Below are 17,980 nucleotides of genomic sequence, written 5' to 3'. Positions count from 1 at the left end.
TAAATCTTAAGACTGTTTTTCTCCTGTGTAAGTCAGACTACCTGTTGGGAGACATCTTGGAAACGGACTACTCTTCAAAGCTTTTTACTTTATAGAAAGAAATTTTTGCAATACATTAGGAGATCATTACACATCGATCCATAAATTCAATTTCTACTTTTTAGCAAAGATTTTCAAGCTTTTCTTTTGTTTCAGCCCTGATGAATTCTCTCTATCCCAATATTCCACTGTACTGACACTGCTGCATAATGCTGTGTCACTAAGAAGTAACACAAAAAACCAGAAATATTTGGCAGCCCTTTTTTTGTCAAGACTTTCAACAGTAAACTTTAGATAAAATAATTCCAAGACCTAGAACAGCACACAGCCAACTTCTCCAGTAGCTACCCAGTACGTATCACTGCTACTTCCCTCCAGCCAATTCTTTACCTACCCAGTAATTCTGCTAGTGATTTGTCTTCATGCTTAATTCTTACGTATCACTTTATCAAATTAAAATCTGCTTTCATTCAGATAAATGAGACAGACTGCATTCCTTTTCAGTATAGAAAAATCAATTTGATGTCATGTTACAGAACTCTGCACTGAAGAAATATGTCAAATTATTTTGGCACAGCCAATTATGAATAGATTTACACTGATTTATCCCACGTTCCAATTACTTCTATGTTCTAAACAATCCTTTTCTTCAACATTTATAGATTAATTTACATAGTCAATATCCTGGGTATGCAATATACAAGAGATTGATTTCTTGTTTCTTTTTTCCAATACAATAGAAGTGAATTATTTGCTGTGCTTTGACTATACTGTACCACTCCAAGAGGCTGCAGCTTCTTAGGCCAGCTCCTTGAGAATATTGCAGTGCAGACTATTCAGTTTCACTGCTGCTGACAGTAAAACAGTAATTATAAGACATTATAATCGTGTTTTCTGTATTAAAAAGTTCCGAAAATTTCCATCATCTCTAATTTCAACACTCATTAGTAACAGGAAGGATAAGCTACTAAAACAATGAAAATGCGAAATTTCATTCAGGTTCTTTGAACAAAGCAGGTGTCTACAAAGTAACACAAAGAAATTAATTTTAGTCAAACTACATAATTCTTCTACTAATAGCATGCTGCATCACAAAGACTTCCAGATATTGAGCACATTGATATATATCTGAAGTGACATTTTCTAGCTCAGTTAGAATGAGAAATAAAGCTGATACAGATGTTATCAGAACTATTTCCGCTCCCCTTCTGACGAATTTTTGTCTTGAGGTTAAATTTCCACCAGTCCTTGCTCAAAAGTCACTTAAAGAGAGGAATGACAAAAACTAAACTTTGTAAACATTAAATTAGAAATCAGTCTCGTCATTATTTCCCCACCCCTCTAGACAACTACAATCTTTCATAGAAAAGGAAGAATAAAACTCAATTTTTATATATACCTGTGAAACAAGTATCAGATATTGCAATTGGTAATCCCTTTTTCCCCTTATCTACTAAAAAGAAATTCAAACCACAAGGTATTTTGCATGAGAAGAGTTGCTGTAATTCTTAAAAAGATTACAGAGTTGTATCATAGCTGTGAGTTACACATGCAGTAGCTAATGATTCTTTTGGGTAATTACCAGTCCAGTTCACATTTTACTTGCCCATCCCTTCCAGTGACAAATGGGAGGGTGAGAAGAATACGAAACTATCATCCAAAACGTAACACCCATCTTACATAAGCAAAAATAGAGAATTTGTAAGGCTAACAGTCAAAACTGTGTTACATGCAATCACTACCTAGTCAATTTATATTTTAGTTTACCTTGGCTGCTTTCACTCTGAGTGTCTGCTTTTCTTTTTCTTCCTCTGGAAGGTTCTGACTGTTTCTTCTCTGGAGTCTACAAACAACAAAAAGAACATGATGCAACATAAGCTCTATTTATTTATATTATTGCTATATTATTGTGAAATAAATTTAAATCCTCATCCATAAAACACGATTTCACAATTCAGCAGGGGTGTAATTTCAGATCATAGTTAAACTAGATAATATGATCTCTGGTCAATCAGGTAAGTATAAGCTAGAAGAGATATTTAAGAAAGAGGAAGGTAGTTCTTAAATTAGTTCCCAAAAGGCAATTCTACATATTAATTGTTAAGCAATTACTTCTTTTCACCCATTCCAGGGTTTATGAACACCCAATTTTGTTTCATTTATGTCTATATTTTATCAAGATCTCTGTATTTTAGTGTGGGTGTTTTAAAGCTTAATACTTAAGTGAAATAATCTGGTTATTGATGGTGTTTTCTACAAACTGCTGTAGCATAAACACAGAGTATTAGTGCTTCAATAGGAAGCTAATAATGTTACACTTTTTACGAAGTGCAAAAGATATTTCCAAACTAATAAAAACTGTACAGATTTCCAGAATCTGCTGAGAATTAAAAAGAAAGAAAAAGAGGGGAAAAAAATGCAAAAATTGCTCAAAATGTTAATATCTATCCACTTGGAAAGTGTTGTCCTCCTCATATACTTTTATCTCAAGAAAAAAAAAGAAAAGCATCAATGGTAAGTGAAAAAATACAAATCTGTTAATATTTCTGGAATAAATTTTTCTATACAGTTACCTAGAAATTACAGTCAGTTGCATGTGCAACAAGAAAGGGCTATGATCAGAAGCATCTCTAAATTATATTTGCTCCTCTTTGATCTGAGGATTCAAACCAGTTAAGTCTCCCCTATTAAAGTTAAATGATGCAAGTTGCTCTTGCTCAAGGAGAGCACATTGCAGCTCTTTGGGTATTCTTCGTGGTGCCTCACACATAACTGGAGAAAGCATAGGAGACATTACATGAACTATTTTACCAGTACTATTTTACCAATAAATCAAAGGTCCCTAATTGCTTAGACTAAACTTGAGATCAGTGACAAGATGCTTCATTTTCTCATGATACCATCATTTTATCATTTTATTGTATCTGTCATTTGGTGCTCCTAGTATGCTTTCTTAATGCAGCATATTATACCAACATTCAAATTTCAACCATCAAAAAATCATTTCAAGGACATTTCAATTCCAAAATCTTTATGTGGATATGCTCAAATATAAATTTACTACAAATATCCAACAGTATTTATGTTGGCAAGAACCACTTTAAGCTACCTGTGATCCCTAGACAATTATTAGTCTAAAAAAGTACCAGCAAGACAAGAAAGGTCTTCCTTACTGATACCGTGTATTTTTTATGTGTTCTGACTCTGTGTGGAGCTTCATAAAAATATCTTTGGAAGTTTTACAACTGTAACTGTTGTATTACCAGGCTATAAACTAAGTTCAAATTAAATATATTTTATTTTTAATAAACTCATCCAACTGATACCTGCATCTTTTACAGTGCTATCATACATTAGCAAACTACCTAACACAGATTCCTGGAAATGAAGTTATCTCAAGACTATTGATTCCAGAAGCAGAAAACATAGCTTAGAAATTTTACTTTAATAATTTGGAATTATTGCCAGTTAAATAGGTAACATTAAGCTATCTTTCCACAAACTAAATTGAAACTACTTAACCAAACATTTTCAAGTTATTCTTGTTTTCCAACTTTTAATTTTGCAGTTAAATTCTAATGCAATCATTTTTACCTACCATATCAAGCAAAAAAAAACAAAAAGGAAAAAAAATCCCCAAGACAAAACCAACAAAAAACCCAAACAAAACCGAACAAAAAAACCCCCCAAAAAACCAAACCAACAAAAGACCAAAAAAACAACCCCAAAACACCTTTTAAAAGCTAATTAATGACAAAACACATAAGATTTCCCCCACCAAAACTAGTTCCCAGCTGTTGTGGCTCGTATTTAAAAACCAGCCATTTAAAGAGGTTTATAGTTTTAAAACTCAAATAATTCATAAGTGTCTATTTCCTTAAGCTCTTCTGATTTCTTTCAGTGTTTAATTTAACCTTCCAAACTAGAAAGTACTAGCACACTAATGAGGTTATTAATGAGGTTACTCAACAAGGTCATGTTCCCCTTTTCTAAGCACAAAATTCACATGATAATGTACAGCACACATCAATCACTAGAAAATGTACTCCAAAATCCTTCCTAATGAATGGAGTCATATGAATTACAAGAAACTGAAGACTAATGGGGCTGCGGAGTATGCTCCTGGTAAATGAAGACTGAAGCTATTTTCTGTAGCTTCCAAAGTATTTACATATCGCCAAGATTTAGATTAAAATCTTACTATTTCATAAGCAAGATAAAAGTTTTAAGGTTATCCAATGCTAGATTGTAAAGTTATATTAAAGTCACACACAGCCTGGCATATTAGCACAGCCTCATACATCTTGGTCTTGATCCTAGTTTTCCCCTCAATTTCACTGTGCTTCCCCTGAGTCTTCTCTTCACATTCATAGCTGTTTAATGTGCCACTTCATGATGAAAGCAGAGTAATGACATGAATGTATCATCACGGTTTGATCAGAAATTTACATTCTTGCTAGAAATTAATTTCAATGATTCTGAGATTGGCATATCTACTTTTTTTTTTTACTCACAAAACCTATTATAATACAACAGTGCTCTCTCAACATCAAATAACGGCACTGCTTCCCAATGAGCAAGTTGTCTTATTTCCACACTACCACCACTATTACTATGAAACCTTCAAGGTCACACTATTAAAACAAACAAAAACTAACAAAACAATTCCACAACCTTTTTGCAATACTAAGATCTACAGCTTACTTTTTAGGGTACTTTAGCATATAAATGATCAGATGTAGTTTTAAGAACTGTAAAAATTTATTAACATATTTGCTATTACAATTATAATTTAAGTGAATACTACTAACAACTTCTGAAAAAGAGTCCAGAAATTGTATTTCACTACTCAATGTCATTAAGACTCATCTTTCACTGTGCAACGGAGCACTGGACTTCTGTGCAGGGACATTTTTGAAAAATAAGTCTATTTCTATTTTAGAATACAAGTCTTAGAATATTTAAAAGAAAAAATATTATCCCTACCCAGAAGCATGGCTTGAGGTTAAAACACTGTGCAGAGGCTTTCAAACTCTGACACCTTGGAAAAGCTTTGCCTCTGTATCTCATGCGTACAACTGTAAAATAAAATTTTCCTACACTGGAAACTTATTACACATATAGTCAGTGTTCTGAGATCACTCAACTACTCATAGACATGTTTTTCTGTCAAGGAAGTGCAATAATGCATCATAGCCTTCAGGCCACTGCAGCACATTTCTATTCCCACACCTACTTCAGAACTGCATCACTGCCCTGAGTATTTCTAGGAAAAGCCATGAATAAAAACAACAGACAGACAGAATCTTCTGGTTAAGAAAACAGTCTATGCAGCTGAATGCATAATCCAGCTGGAAAAGGTGAGGGGGGAAAAAAACCAGCAGAGATTTTTTCAACGAGGAAAACAAAGCACACATACAGAACTTTTATTTGTAAGGTATCAGCTTTGGGAACCAATTAAATTTACTTGCTGGGCAGCCCAGTAAAAAGCATCTTGTAGTGACTGAGCAAATGAACAATTAGGCCCCAAAGCAAAGCTCTGACATGTGAAAATAACGTCAACAGCACATTCCAAACAACTGTCTCTCCAGCATGACACACTGTCACACAGGGTCCAGCCCAGGCTAGAAATCCACCCTTGGTTACAATGGGTATAACCTTGTCCACACAGTCTGCGACACACAGAGGCAAAACTGTCAGAGGGACTCATCAACTCCAAAATAAGTAAATTCTAAGAGTATTTATTTATACTACAATATAACTGTAGCACTACTGCAACTATGTCAGTGCTCATCACTGAGGAAAATACTCTACTCAAGGGAAGTCTGAGCTCTGCACATTAAAACCTAATAAAAGCATGAATCCTTTTCTTGGATTACAAACTGGATTCAGGTAAAAAAAATACACAGGGACAACTGCAGCTTTTACAAATAAAGATGATGGCTACTGTCTGTCCTTGGCATAAATCCGTATTCTAGAAGAAAACATGGTAAATGAGTTTCTAGAGTACTTTCAGGGATTCATCCAAAGACCAGTCAAAGTCATCTGTGCTGATGAAACACTTATCACTTATGAAACAAAAGACAGCAAACTATTTGAGCATTTTCAGCTCCAAAAGCTGTATGTATCCTCAGACCATGACTACATAGATAATAGAGAAGGAGAAGCAGCTAGTTTCATGACCAAAAATCCAAAGAAACTGACTTCTTCCAGTCATGGTTCCTCTTCCAAGATGGTGTCTTTCAGTAATGTATGCTCTTCCCTATCTATCTGAGTTGTCTGCATTTTACTTTAAAACCTTCTGTACAAAATAAGGCATCAAAGTAGAATAAAAAAAGATTACTTGTTAGCATTAAAATTCTGAAGTAATAATGAATCTGCCCCATATACTTACCTCTGATTCTTTATCACTTAAAGATCCCAAGCTTCCAAAGCTGTGATTTGAACTCTCGTTATTTGTGGAGGCCTACCAAGACAAATAAAATATCCAACATTACACACAGAATTATAAAACATAATCCACTATTATCACTCTCAGTTACAACAAGTAACAGTCATTTCATGCTCACATGGAAAAACTGATTGACTAGAGAGCACTTGTGACTTGCAAGGGGGATAAGAAGTTTGAGAGGCAGGTATTTTGACAGGGCACAGTAAATTCTGAATTTATATTGCTTTTAAGCCAAGTAAGACCCTAGCACATTCAAAAACAATGAAGAAAGTGCTGGGGACTACTAAAATTCTTCAATTTTGGAAGAAAAAGAGGTTTTAATGAAAATAGGTTTTAATTTTCTGTCATGGAATAGATTTTAAAAATAATCTTTGCAATAGTCCAGTCTGTCTTGGAGAAAATTAAAACCTATTGACAGTATTATTCTACCTTCTTAAAACAAATTATTTCCTACAAAGCAATAAATTTACAGGAGTGAGGGAAGAAAAAAAACCACCATCAACAAAAAAAATCCAAATAGTGAAATAGTCCCAAATTACAAAATTTATTAATAAATTTACTAAGGCTGACTTATTCAGAGATCTTTTGAACACAGCATGGCACAAGGACATTTTAGTAAGTCATCATCAACTGAGTGTCCCTTTATTTAAAAAAAACCACCAAAAATCTTATACTGATGGACTGGTCTCTTCTATACAGGAAGGCAGAACAAATACTTTGAAGTGAAACTAGTTCCAAAGCAGTTTGCACCCGAGCATTCAATTCCAGCCCTGTATCAGTTTGCAGGACAATACTCATCTGTGACATCTTCTGAATAACTAGATCATCTCTGAGTTAAAATTTCCAGAGAAATGTTAATTAAACACACAAAATTTCCATGCATATTTTCACCCCCAGGGCAGTCTCCAGTACTGAAATGCCCATATATAGTTCTTCCTTGCATTGTGTCAGTATCTGGTCATCGGAGTCAGCTAAGACAATCTCAATAACCTACATTTGTATTTCCAACCTTGCTTACTAAAAAAGCTTGAACATGATGGGCTTTTTCCCCCGAGAAATTCCAAAACTCTTCAGCAAAACAGTTGATAAGGGTAACCTTTCAAAAGAGTATTCCAAATAAATAGGAGTCCATTTCAATTTAATTACTAGAAGAATATAATGACCTAGAATATTTCAAAAAATAAGCATTAAGTGCAGTTGCAAGCTCTGTATTGTCTTGCTAGTTTAGGAAAATGATAATCTGGCATGTGGGGATTTGGGTTTGTATACAAAGAAGTTTCTCATTTTGGCCTTCAAAGTGAAGGCAGACCAATGGATATTATATTTATACCTCACATTTTCCCAGTTACTCTGCACATCAGACCAAAAAGGTTTTATCAGTTTTTTTAACAAGAATCAGATAAGCCTGTCTGAACATCTCCCACCAAGACTAAAGACTGTATTTTTAAAATGTGTTTTTCTCCAAACACAGCCCAGATCAGCTACTACACTTTATGTTACCCGCATCGATATACTGAATGGTTACAGATAAAAGAAATACAAACAAAACTGATATAATTGTCATTTTACTGATGGTAAATGGTAAAAAAAACAAATCACAGGACTAGAAGCTAAGAACAACATTGTCTTAGATGAGGAACTGCATCTATCAGAAAACAGTGGTAATGGTACCTTCTGCAAATATTTATCAAAGCATCTTGATAGTATTCAAAAAACCCACTTCACCTAGATATCCATTTGGAAACCAACTGGATGAGATACAGATCTTGGAATGCATCAGGAACAAGAAACGTATTTTTTCCATGGCAGAGTGAAAAAGGAAATTAGTTATTTTAAATTTCTTTTTCTGGCTAACTTGGATGAACAAACTGAGAAAGTGGAATGTAATTTGGCTAACAGCTGAAATCAGCTGAACAACAGACAACAAGAAAAAGATTTGAACAGATGAATGGAAATGGTAAGCAGTGACTCACAGAGAATCAAAGTTTAAAGAAGAGGAACCCCAAGAAACTTGATAATGCCTTTAAAAAAAATGTATTACACAGACAGCAGTAGACAGATTATGAGGAGGGAAATCTGCAATAAAGCAAGGGACCAAAACAGTTTTATCAAAAGCTAAAAGTTAAATGAAGCTAAAAGTACAGATCTAATAACAAAAAAGGATAAATAGTAATTTGAATGATAAGCAGCTACCTGAGCTATTAAAATGAGTTAATTAATTAGGGAAGTAAGCAGTACTAAAGAACCCAAGGAATAAATAAACAAAGATGGACCAGAATTATTGTGTTTAATTTCAAGCATAAGATATGGCAAATATACAATTTAACAATCATAATGAGAAGATAATTAAACAGTAAATCAACGTCACTGTGTCAATCCAACCTCATTTCTTCCCCTGACTATTTAACTCACTTCTTGGTTTAAATGGTAGTAACAAGTATGTCACCTTTTTACAGCTTTCTGACAGTTATCTTCACATCACTTTCCAAAGCAATTAAGATATGATGCAAGATCACTATACAATAGTTTCAATTCTGTGTAGTTTGTTAATAGTCATCAATATCACACATGTCTTCAGAAATTTCATCAATGTCTGCTATCAGGAAGTATTTTGTTCTGTCTATACCAGTAACTAAAATACAGCATAGGAAGCTAAAAATACTGTAAGTTTGTGTAAAGCAGTTAAAATATGAGGACACTGCAAACACTTTGGAAACAGAATTCAGAAGTAATTTAGTCATGAGGGAAACGTGCCTAAAAAAATTATTATTACACCTTTTTAGTATCAGTTATTAAGGACTATACTTGATGCAGAACAAACATTCAAATGCACAAATACAAAATGGAGTACTTCTGCCTAGGCAATAGTATTGCAGAAATCAGTCTTGGAAGCTGAAGCTATGCAACATAGAATATGCAACAAAGACAAATTTATATTGCAGATGTATTAGCTGAAGGGTAATACACAAAACATGGAAGGTAATTATTCAGTGTTCATAAGGCTCTTCCCCAAGTGTTGCATCCTGGCTTAGGTACTAAAGGACAGGAAGTCTACAATGAAAGTAAGAGAAATTGATATAAGTGTCTGAAACTGTTGAAATAATTTGTTTATCTATATGTATTAATCTTCAAAAAAGTTTAACCTTAAAAACAGAGGTCACACCAGACTCCCTGTGTCTATTTCAAGCTGAACTGTAAGTAGATGCTCATCTGCAGCAGGGACAACTCCACCTAAATATTGTGAAAATCTTCCATCTCTGATCACATGCGCACTACAGCAAAACCACAGAAGACCCTGTATGAGCTCATTCTTCAGTGTTTTTAAGAACAACTCAATGTCCACGTCACAGAAAGGTTAAGGATAAACAACCCGATCTCAAAGCAAAATAACAAACTAAGAAGGATTTTTCTGAGAGCCTCTTTCAACCCAATGCTTTCATAAGTAAATCACATGGACAATATGAAAATGAGATGGTGTGAGATAAATTAGTATGTCAAAGATGGCAGATCTGAATGACTGCTTTTAGGACTTACTTTAGCTCCAACACTGCAACTTCCAGTACTCCCAGTGCTGCCACTTACTACTCCTGTGAATCTTGCCTCTAACAATTCTTGTCTTCTTGGGTCCAGGCTATGAAGTTCATCCATTGCTCCTAAAAAATATATATATAAGTTAATTACATTTCCTAATATTTGCAGTGGAATATTTTACAAACAAGCCAAACATACCGCTGGCCTATGCAAAGGAAAGATTTGTACCCTCAACCTGACAATGACTCACCATCTGTTACCTAATAACCAAAGCACTCAAGGAATTGCAAAAATTCTGTGGAAAGTTCTGCATATCAGAATAGCCTTGTCAATTCTGGTTGAAAACTAGAACCTGTTAGAGGCATGTAAGACACAGAGTCTGCAGTACGCAATACGCCAACCAGGCAATTATTTATAGATTAAAAACTAGCTGACAGGAAGAAAGTATTTTCCAGCATAAAACCTCCCAATTCTGCAATGCATTCTGCAATACTCTTGTTTTCTGTGCTATTTAAATGTTAGACTATCAATGTCAAAGATCAACAAGCAGGAATTACAGGGAAAATCAGAAGGTAGATCACAGTCCTCAACACATGCAAAGGAATGCAGTGTTATATGGAGGTCCAAAGATCAGACAGAAGGAGCAGGATCAGCCATAAAAAGGGAACCAAGACTAACAGAGACCCTTGCAGAGGTGATGGCTTTGACAGAGCCCTGTAAATGGGGTTAAGCAGTGCTGCTGGCATCGCCAAGGAAAGTAAGGTGGAAGGAAATGGAGGAACAAAAGGAGTTTCTGATGAGCTCAGCCTACATGAGTAGGCTGCAACATGATGTGCAGCTTCCTAATTTGTATTTAAATCACTTACGGCTGTTTAATGAGTCTGAAAGATGATGTAGACAAATAAGTCTTCCGTATTTACACAAACTGCATTCTGCATTTTTATCTTTTCAACTACTTGAACATTCAGTTTATCTTCAATTGGAAACATTTCAGTTGCTTTATTTTAAATAAGATATTTCATGTTGAAGTCTTTATGCACTATTGTAATAGCACATCCTTCAAGTACCACACAGTAAAATAGCCTCAATTTTTTCCAACTAAGACACAACAAGTTGGTGCTTTTTAGTCCCACAGGACAACACAGCAGTTCAGAAAGGAATAGTGCCATGAAAAAAAGCTTTTGGAATTCTGTTTTTGTGAAAACTAGTTTGCAAAGTTTAACTGCTGCTATAAACCTCTACCCATCAGCTAAACATTCTAACCAATTCACCAACATAGCTTTTCCCTTGCTATTAAGAAGTCAAAAGACACTTTCTTATAGGGCTCTTGAGTATCTCAAAATCTTCAGCATTCAAGCCCTAGACAGATCCTTCTGTTCCTGACATTTTGGCCACTCCATGGAGCTAGCCCCTCTGGTAGGGGAAGTACTGGTTCTGCTATTTGGCTAATTCAAGTTGCTCCTGCTTCTACAGGAAGGCAGATGATGGCAAGTGTGGTGTCAGCTCTCATTTACCATGGGAACTGGTAACAGACCTCCTCTGATGGAAGAAAATCACACCAAGACGTAAACAGCTGGTAGGGAAACATTCAGGAAATGTGTGGCAGAGTCCTCTTTTGAAAAATCAAACGGTGAGTGGCAGGTTGGAGATACCACATTTTGTTACTACACCCAAACACAGCCATATATACAGCTGGAGGACTCTTTTCCAACAAGGCTGGGGAATTACAGCTTGAAACTGCAGCTGCCTTCTCTGCAGTTGTAATGCTGCCTCTGAACTTGTCTAGTAAAAATTTCTCCAATTTCTACATCCTTTAGATTGTAAACTCTCTGGGTTAAAAACTGCTTGTGTATGTACTGTATGCTGAGTGCAGAAGAACTGGGAATCCTCTTCAAACTCTTGCTTCCTAAGTTGTGCTTCTACACTGCTTTCAAGGGTTTCTATAACAAATTGAACATTTCTCATATGCACAAAAAATATTTCTTACATTTATGGACTGTGTAGTAAGGAGATATATATGTATTTTTTTTTAAGCAGATTTGTTCAGCAACTCTTTCCTAGTATGTATGACCTATGTAATCCATATCTTAATGGGAAAGTATTGCTCTGAAAAAGTATAAGAAATTAATCACAACAGATTTGTCAGGAAAGTTTATTATTATTTTGCTATGTAACAGTAGAAGTTTGTAAGTGTATGTCAGTCTAAAAACAAGCATTTCAGTTTACCAAATAAACCATTTAATGAAGGAGGTCTAGCAGTATTTTGATTTATTAGCCTATTTGATAGTCACTGCCCACAAAAGTTCAGCAATCACTTAAAATTACTGATGTAAAACCACGTGTACATTACAGAAATAGATACCACCATACCTTACACTGTTTGTTTCATGAAATGTGGGAAAGCAATAATCACTGTGGATATAGCTAAGGCTCATCTGAAGTACTGCAGGTCTCATGCACCGTGTCTAGATACTAACACACTAAAAGAGCAGCATCCCTGGGTTAAGTCACTGGTCAGAATGTTGACATAGCAGGTAAAGGGGCAATCCACAGCACAGATAAAATACAATCCTTTCTTTTCTGCTCAGATTTTGGAGCCTACACACACCAATGAACACACTGCATTCTCTTCACTATTTCTGCTGAAGTGGTTTTTTGCTATTACGTTAGGGGGGGTTTTATTTTGGTTTGGTTTTCATTATTGTTAAATACTCAAAACCAAAAAGCAACACGCACTCCGCTACTTTGTGATTTGAAGGACAAGACAGAAAAGCTCGATTCAAACCTTCTTTCAACAGAGAGAAATCCCAGGAAGGATCCCAAAAACTACCTTCCTCATTCGTGTTGTAATTTAAAATACACCATTCAAATCCAAACACACAGCTGTTTTATCAAAAAGAAGTAGCTCTGTACAATCCTTCCATTCTCAGCACAAGTACCTACTTTTAAAGGTACTGTCAGCTTAAAGGCATTTCATGTGAGGGACAATTTTTTTTAATTATAGAAATTACGTATTAAAGGTAAGGGAATACAATTTTTTTTAAACATTAGACTTTATAAATTCTCCTGCTCACAGAATGCCTTGCTACCAACAAGACTGATATAACTTACAGACCTGAAAATATACCCAGACTTCTTATTTGAACTAAGTCATTCCCACACCTGAAAGCCAACTCACTAATTGAAGGGACATTCAATCACATTACACAAGTACTTACAGCATATTTACCACGATGCTAAAGGAAAGACTGGCATTGCTACCAGGCACTGCCATTGAAACTTCTACTACCTTCCAAAGAAGGCCTTGGAAGGTTACCTGAAATTCACAGAAGATTCCTAAAAAACTATGCTTATTTGTTGTAACCACTACAGATTCTGAATACTACTTCTGATAGTTTTCTGGGTTTTTTTTTTAATTACCGACACTTTCCCGCTTTTGTATTTTTGGAGAGTGGTGGTATCCTCCATATTAATTTATCAGACACATAGAGAGCCTCCCCTCTAAAACTAGTACAAAATATATAGATACCTTGTCCTGAAAGGGACACTTTTAGCAGGAACTTTTTTAAAAAGTACTCCAAATTCCTCTGAGAATTTCTTTAGCAAAGGGGTATGTCGAAATTCAAAGTTCTAAGTCAGAGAAGCAATCTGCAAGCTTTTTCATGGCATTTGGTATGATCAATTATACCGTAGTCTGCCTTAGCAAAACAGAGATGTAAACATTCAAAGGATTCTCCACGGTAGTTAGAACACTTCAGAACCAGTGACCAAAAAACAATGAAGTCCAACTATACCTCTACCCCAAGGCTCCACACCCCCAAACAGAAAAATACTTGCAAATGATCCACTTATTTAACCAAATACTTCTCAGGTCTCAATAAAACTAATATTTTAGGAGAAAAAGTTAAGCAGAGAATTGCAGCTGCAATTATTCTTTACCTTCTAAAACTGCATCTTCTGCGATACTCTTGTACTACAACTCAGTATTTATCTTTGACTCTCTTATTACCCTGAATTGACTCTTGTTATCTGGCAATCAATTACCGCTTTGAAATGAAGATCAACAGCTTCACACATTGTCAGCTTTCTACAATGAAGATAAAGTTCATTATGCAGAAGCCAGATTCTTCTTAGAACAACTCTCCACATTAGATTGAGGCCCCCTTCTCCTGGATTTAAGGCCAGCACAAACCACCTTTCACTTAAGTGAAAGCCAAACTAGTTTGGTCCGGTTTCCTTAAGGCATTTATATGCATATAGCTTTTAATGCCAAAGCAAAATACTTCAACACAGAGACTTATCTGTTGAATAGAAAAAGACAGTTCAACAATAGCCCAAATGTAAATTGAACTTCCTGATGTGCTCCTAGTAGGCACCCAGATTTTATGACAACACACACAGTATGAGAGTTATGCCCAGTATATTTTTAGGAAAATTTGACATTAACATTGATAATATTGGCACCATGTAGTCTTCCTCAATGGCAGTAGCATCCTTTAGAACAGTAATTCTAATATCCATCTAAAAGGGCGAGGGGCAAAAAAGGCGGCAGGGGGGCAGTACACACATTTCCACTAGCAGGAAAAGCAGCCTGGAAAGTAGGGGTCTTTTTGCCCCCACAACCTTTTCAGTTTTTTCATCAAGATTCCTTTAAAGGTATCAAACCAGACCTGAAGCATGGTAACCATTCCAAGTATGGAAACCACTGTTTAACAGCACTGCAATGCAATCCTTGAAGTCCTTAAGTAACTGTTAATTTCAACTTGGAATATCCTAAACATGTATTTATCTTACCATGTTGATGCTCCAATAATTTAACTTCAAAACAATTGAGTATGATAGCTGTTGCCATTCTAGCATACACGTTTACCAGCAGGTAAAAGGAAAGCTTTAAAATACCAAATGCAGAACAGACTACAGAAAATTACTAAACCCAGATTTTTAAACCCTTAAGCAGTCTCTTAAAAATGAGGCCACACAACTACTTTTCTTCATTCTTCACATTTTCTTCACATGAAGATATGTATCTGCATCCACATGTATTTCCTTTTAATTGAGTTCTTCTCTTGTTTCATTTGGGAAAAAAAAACAACCCAGACCAAAACCAAACCAACCGAACTATGCAACTTCTTTCTTCTTCCCTAGCTTTCTGAAATTCTGGGTTTTCCTTACTGCAGAACCAACTGGAAAGGACTTTTTCATTTCCAGGAAAATATGGTAATGAAGTTAATATTCCTGCCTCCAAGAAAACAAACTAATTGGTAATAAACTATTATGTAGTTAGGTAAACATTGATCCAGGTGTCTTCCAGATTATACTTTCAGTGCCTTATAAATGCCAATAGAGAATAAAGTAACCCAGAACAAGTTGTGAGTCGAGGAATAGAGGAAGCACTAAAACACAAGTCTGACCAAGGCAAAAAGCATGGCAAACCAAAATACATTACAATATCAAACTGTATGGAATGAATGCAAATCTTGATTTCTAAATTGGAAAAAATGACACCTGTTCACTTTAAAATAGAACATTTGGGCAGCGAGGTTGAGAAATTAATAAAACAAAATACAAAAAGTCACAAAGTTGACCTGTATTGCAAAACCATGTCTTGAATAGTCTCTCTTCCACTGTGTGTTTTGGGAATCACAGAGAACAGAATTGAAAACAGCCTTGAAAATGACTAATGTGCTAAGAAATCAAGTTGAGATGCTAGTACAATGGCATAAAGCCAAGCAGTTTTAATTTGAGAAGAGTTCCATTTCAAGGTAACAGCAAAAATACAACCCACTCTTAGCAGAAGGCTTTGAAGTACATCACCATCCAAAGTGAATCACAATCCTGAAGTCAAGAAGGTCCCACTCAATCGAAATCAGCAGTCAGTAGGGCAGAGAGCAACAGACAATCTCTGAGATTTAAAGTGAAGCAAATAAAATAAAATCCCAGAACTATATTTATGTCCCGACAACAGCTACATAACCAAAGCCTAGAGGACACTACTTACCAATGCCCCAAGGTTACAGCTCATCCGAAATACTTAACAAACAGCCACAGATCACTCATGACCAAGTTTAACCTGGGAGTTTAGAAATGCTTAAAAACACTGACTTCTCAATGAACAAGATTAACATCTTTTATGGAAGACTGTGTAGCTACTACCTCCAAACAACAGGTAACATGAAAAACTTCAGGGTACTACATTCAAGTTGAAAACTTTAGCTGTATCTGAAGCTAACAGTAGCAGTAGATGAAACAGGAAAGGACAAAAATATATCCTGATGTTCTAGCGAAACTAGCTGTTCAAAAAGATTGTAAAAGATAAGAAAATCCTAATGACAGAGAGACATATCTAAGCCCAGGGTAAGGAAAAAACAGAATCCATTTAATTAATCAAGAGTCATTTTAAAGCACAGTGAAAATGCAGTATTTCTCAGCACCAGAGAAGACTGAAGCACATAACACAGCAGACACCCCCCTACCATTGCTAAGGTGCCTAGGTGAACGTAACAGGCTTTTCTTATTAATCTAAAGCGAGTTTTTATTCCCCGAACTGATCCTCTTACAATGAGAAAGACTGTCCAAAAGAACAGGCAGAGGAATGCGGGCATGCGAGAGGTAACTACTGCTGATGGAAGGCTGAGGAGTAAAGACAGATAATTAGCGGACAGATCAGGCTTTGGTCTACATAAAACCTGTGGGAGGGGAATAATCTAACTGCCAAATTTTGGCCTGAAAAAGCACAACTGTGGTAAAACTAAAAGTATGAGAAAAATAAAGATCTTTACTATGAACCTAAAAAGACAGCAGTTTTTGACAAATATTATAAATTTATATCTGCTGATTACAGTTTTATAATTGCTGGATGAAAACTTATTAAAATACTAAGCAGAGAATTAAAGGTTTATCTGATGTGGAGAAAAAAACCCCTAACACAATAACTTCTAAGCAATTTCCCATTAACTAAAAAGTTGACAAGGAAATGCATTTTGGATAGATTGCTGGGTTAATCAAAATTAATTCTTCTGGTGCCCAAAGAACAGGAAAATATTCCATGTCCCTTCTCTCCCCAAGATGCAGCAGTCTGTTTCCTTTTGGAAATTTTTTTAAATTACTGTAGCTCTTGAATGTTGTTTATTTCACTTGTCCCAACAGTTCAACAGTCCAGAAATTTGATCTAAAATAAAGAAAACTCTGGCTTCTGGATAGATAAGTAATTTTCTGCAAATCATTCTACAACAGAAATCAATTCTTTAACGTTAAAAAAAATCGTAATGATCTTTAGACTTCATGTCTGTGCTGCCAGTTTTTGGATTTCAATTTCGTGGCCAACAACCTGGAAAAGAGAAGTGAATTATGGAGAAATATGTTCCTGAGGGAACCCCTGCCAACACCTTGAAGACTTATGAATAAAGCACTTGGGCCAACTCCAGACCAGCTAGGAGACATTTTTGGGTAACAATTTAAGAATGTTTAATTCTCCCAGCCTTCAGCTAGGTGCTGTATTCTAGGGATCTCTTGAGGATTATGTGTCTCATCAGATGGCTGTGGGCAGCAGAGGCAGAGATGAATTTACAAGTTGCCTACCAATGCTTGAATTTGGCAACAGACCAACAACATATACTCATGCAAGTGGGTATATGCCACGAGGGTGGTAGCTCAGAGTGGGTCATTCAGAGCTCAGGGAGCAAGTGATTCATACAACGGAGAGGACAACAGATCCCCAGGGTCTATTCTATTGTAACTGGACATGCAACTATGTCCTAGGCAATCCAGCAATGCCTTGTTTCTGACTAGTCCCTCTACCAGTCCTATCCCCTGAAAGTACAACTGAATTGCCTGAAAGCCACACCTGGCTCAAGAGTAATGCTTGGGCCTCCTGAAGCAACGAAGAACTCTCAGAAATTTCTGAGTGACAGTATTTCCCCTATTGCATTGCATACAAGAAATTGCACTTTCCTTCGGTTC

At 35.8% G+C, this 17,980-nt stretch overlaps 1 protein-coding gene across 2 annotated transcripts in view; it reads right to left on the bottom strand.

The window, feature by feature from the left end:
* TLK1 (tousled like kinase 1) overlaps positions 1 to 17,980 on the bottom strand; it is a 68,653-nt gene that overhangs the window by 32,564 nt on the left and 18,109 nt on the right. For both annotated transcript variants that reach the window (XM_082284882.1, XM_082284881.1), the window contains exons 2-4: positions 10,025 to 10,143; positions 6,434 to 6,505; positions 1,807 to 1,882 (exon numbers count right to left, since the gene is read on the bottom strand). In XM_082284882.1, the coding sequence (XP_082141008.1) occupies positions 1,807 to 1,882; positions 6,434 to 6,505; positions 10,025 to 10,138 (262 nt within the window). In that variant the 5' untranslated portion in view covers positions 10,139 to 10,143. The remainder of the gene's footprint in view (positions 1 to 1,806; positions 1,883 to 6,433; positions 6,506 to 10,024; positions 10,144 to 17,980) is intronic.

Source organism: Coloeus monedula, assembly GCF_965178545.1.
Source record: "Coloeus monedula genome assembly, chromosome: 7".
In the NCBI taxonomy this organism is placed as follows: Eukaryota; Metazoa; Chordata; class Aves; order Passeriformes; family Corvidae; genus Coloeus; species Coloeus monedula.
Note: the sequence above shows the minus strand (reverse complement) of the source record. Positions and strands in the feature narration are given on the sequence as shown.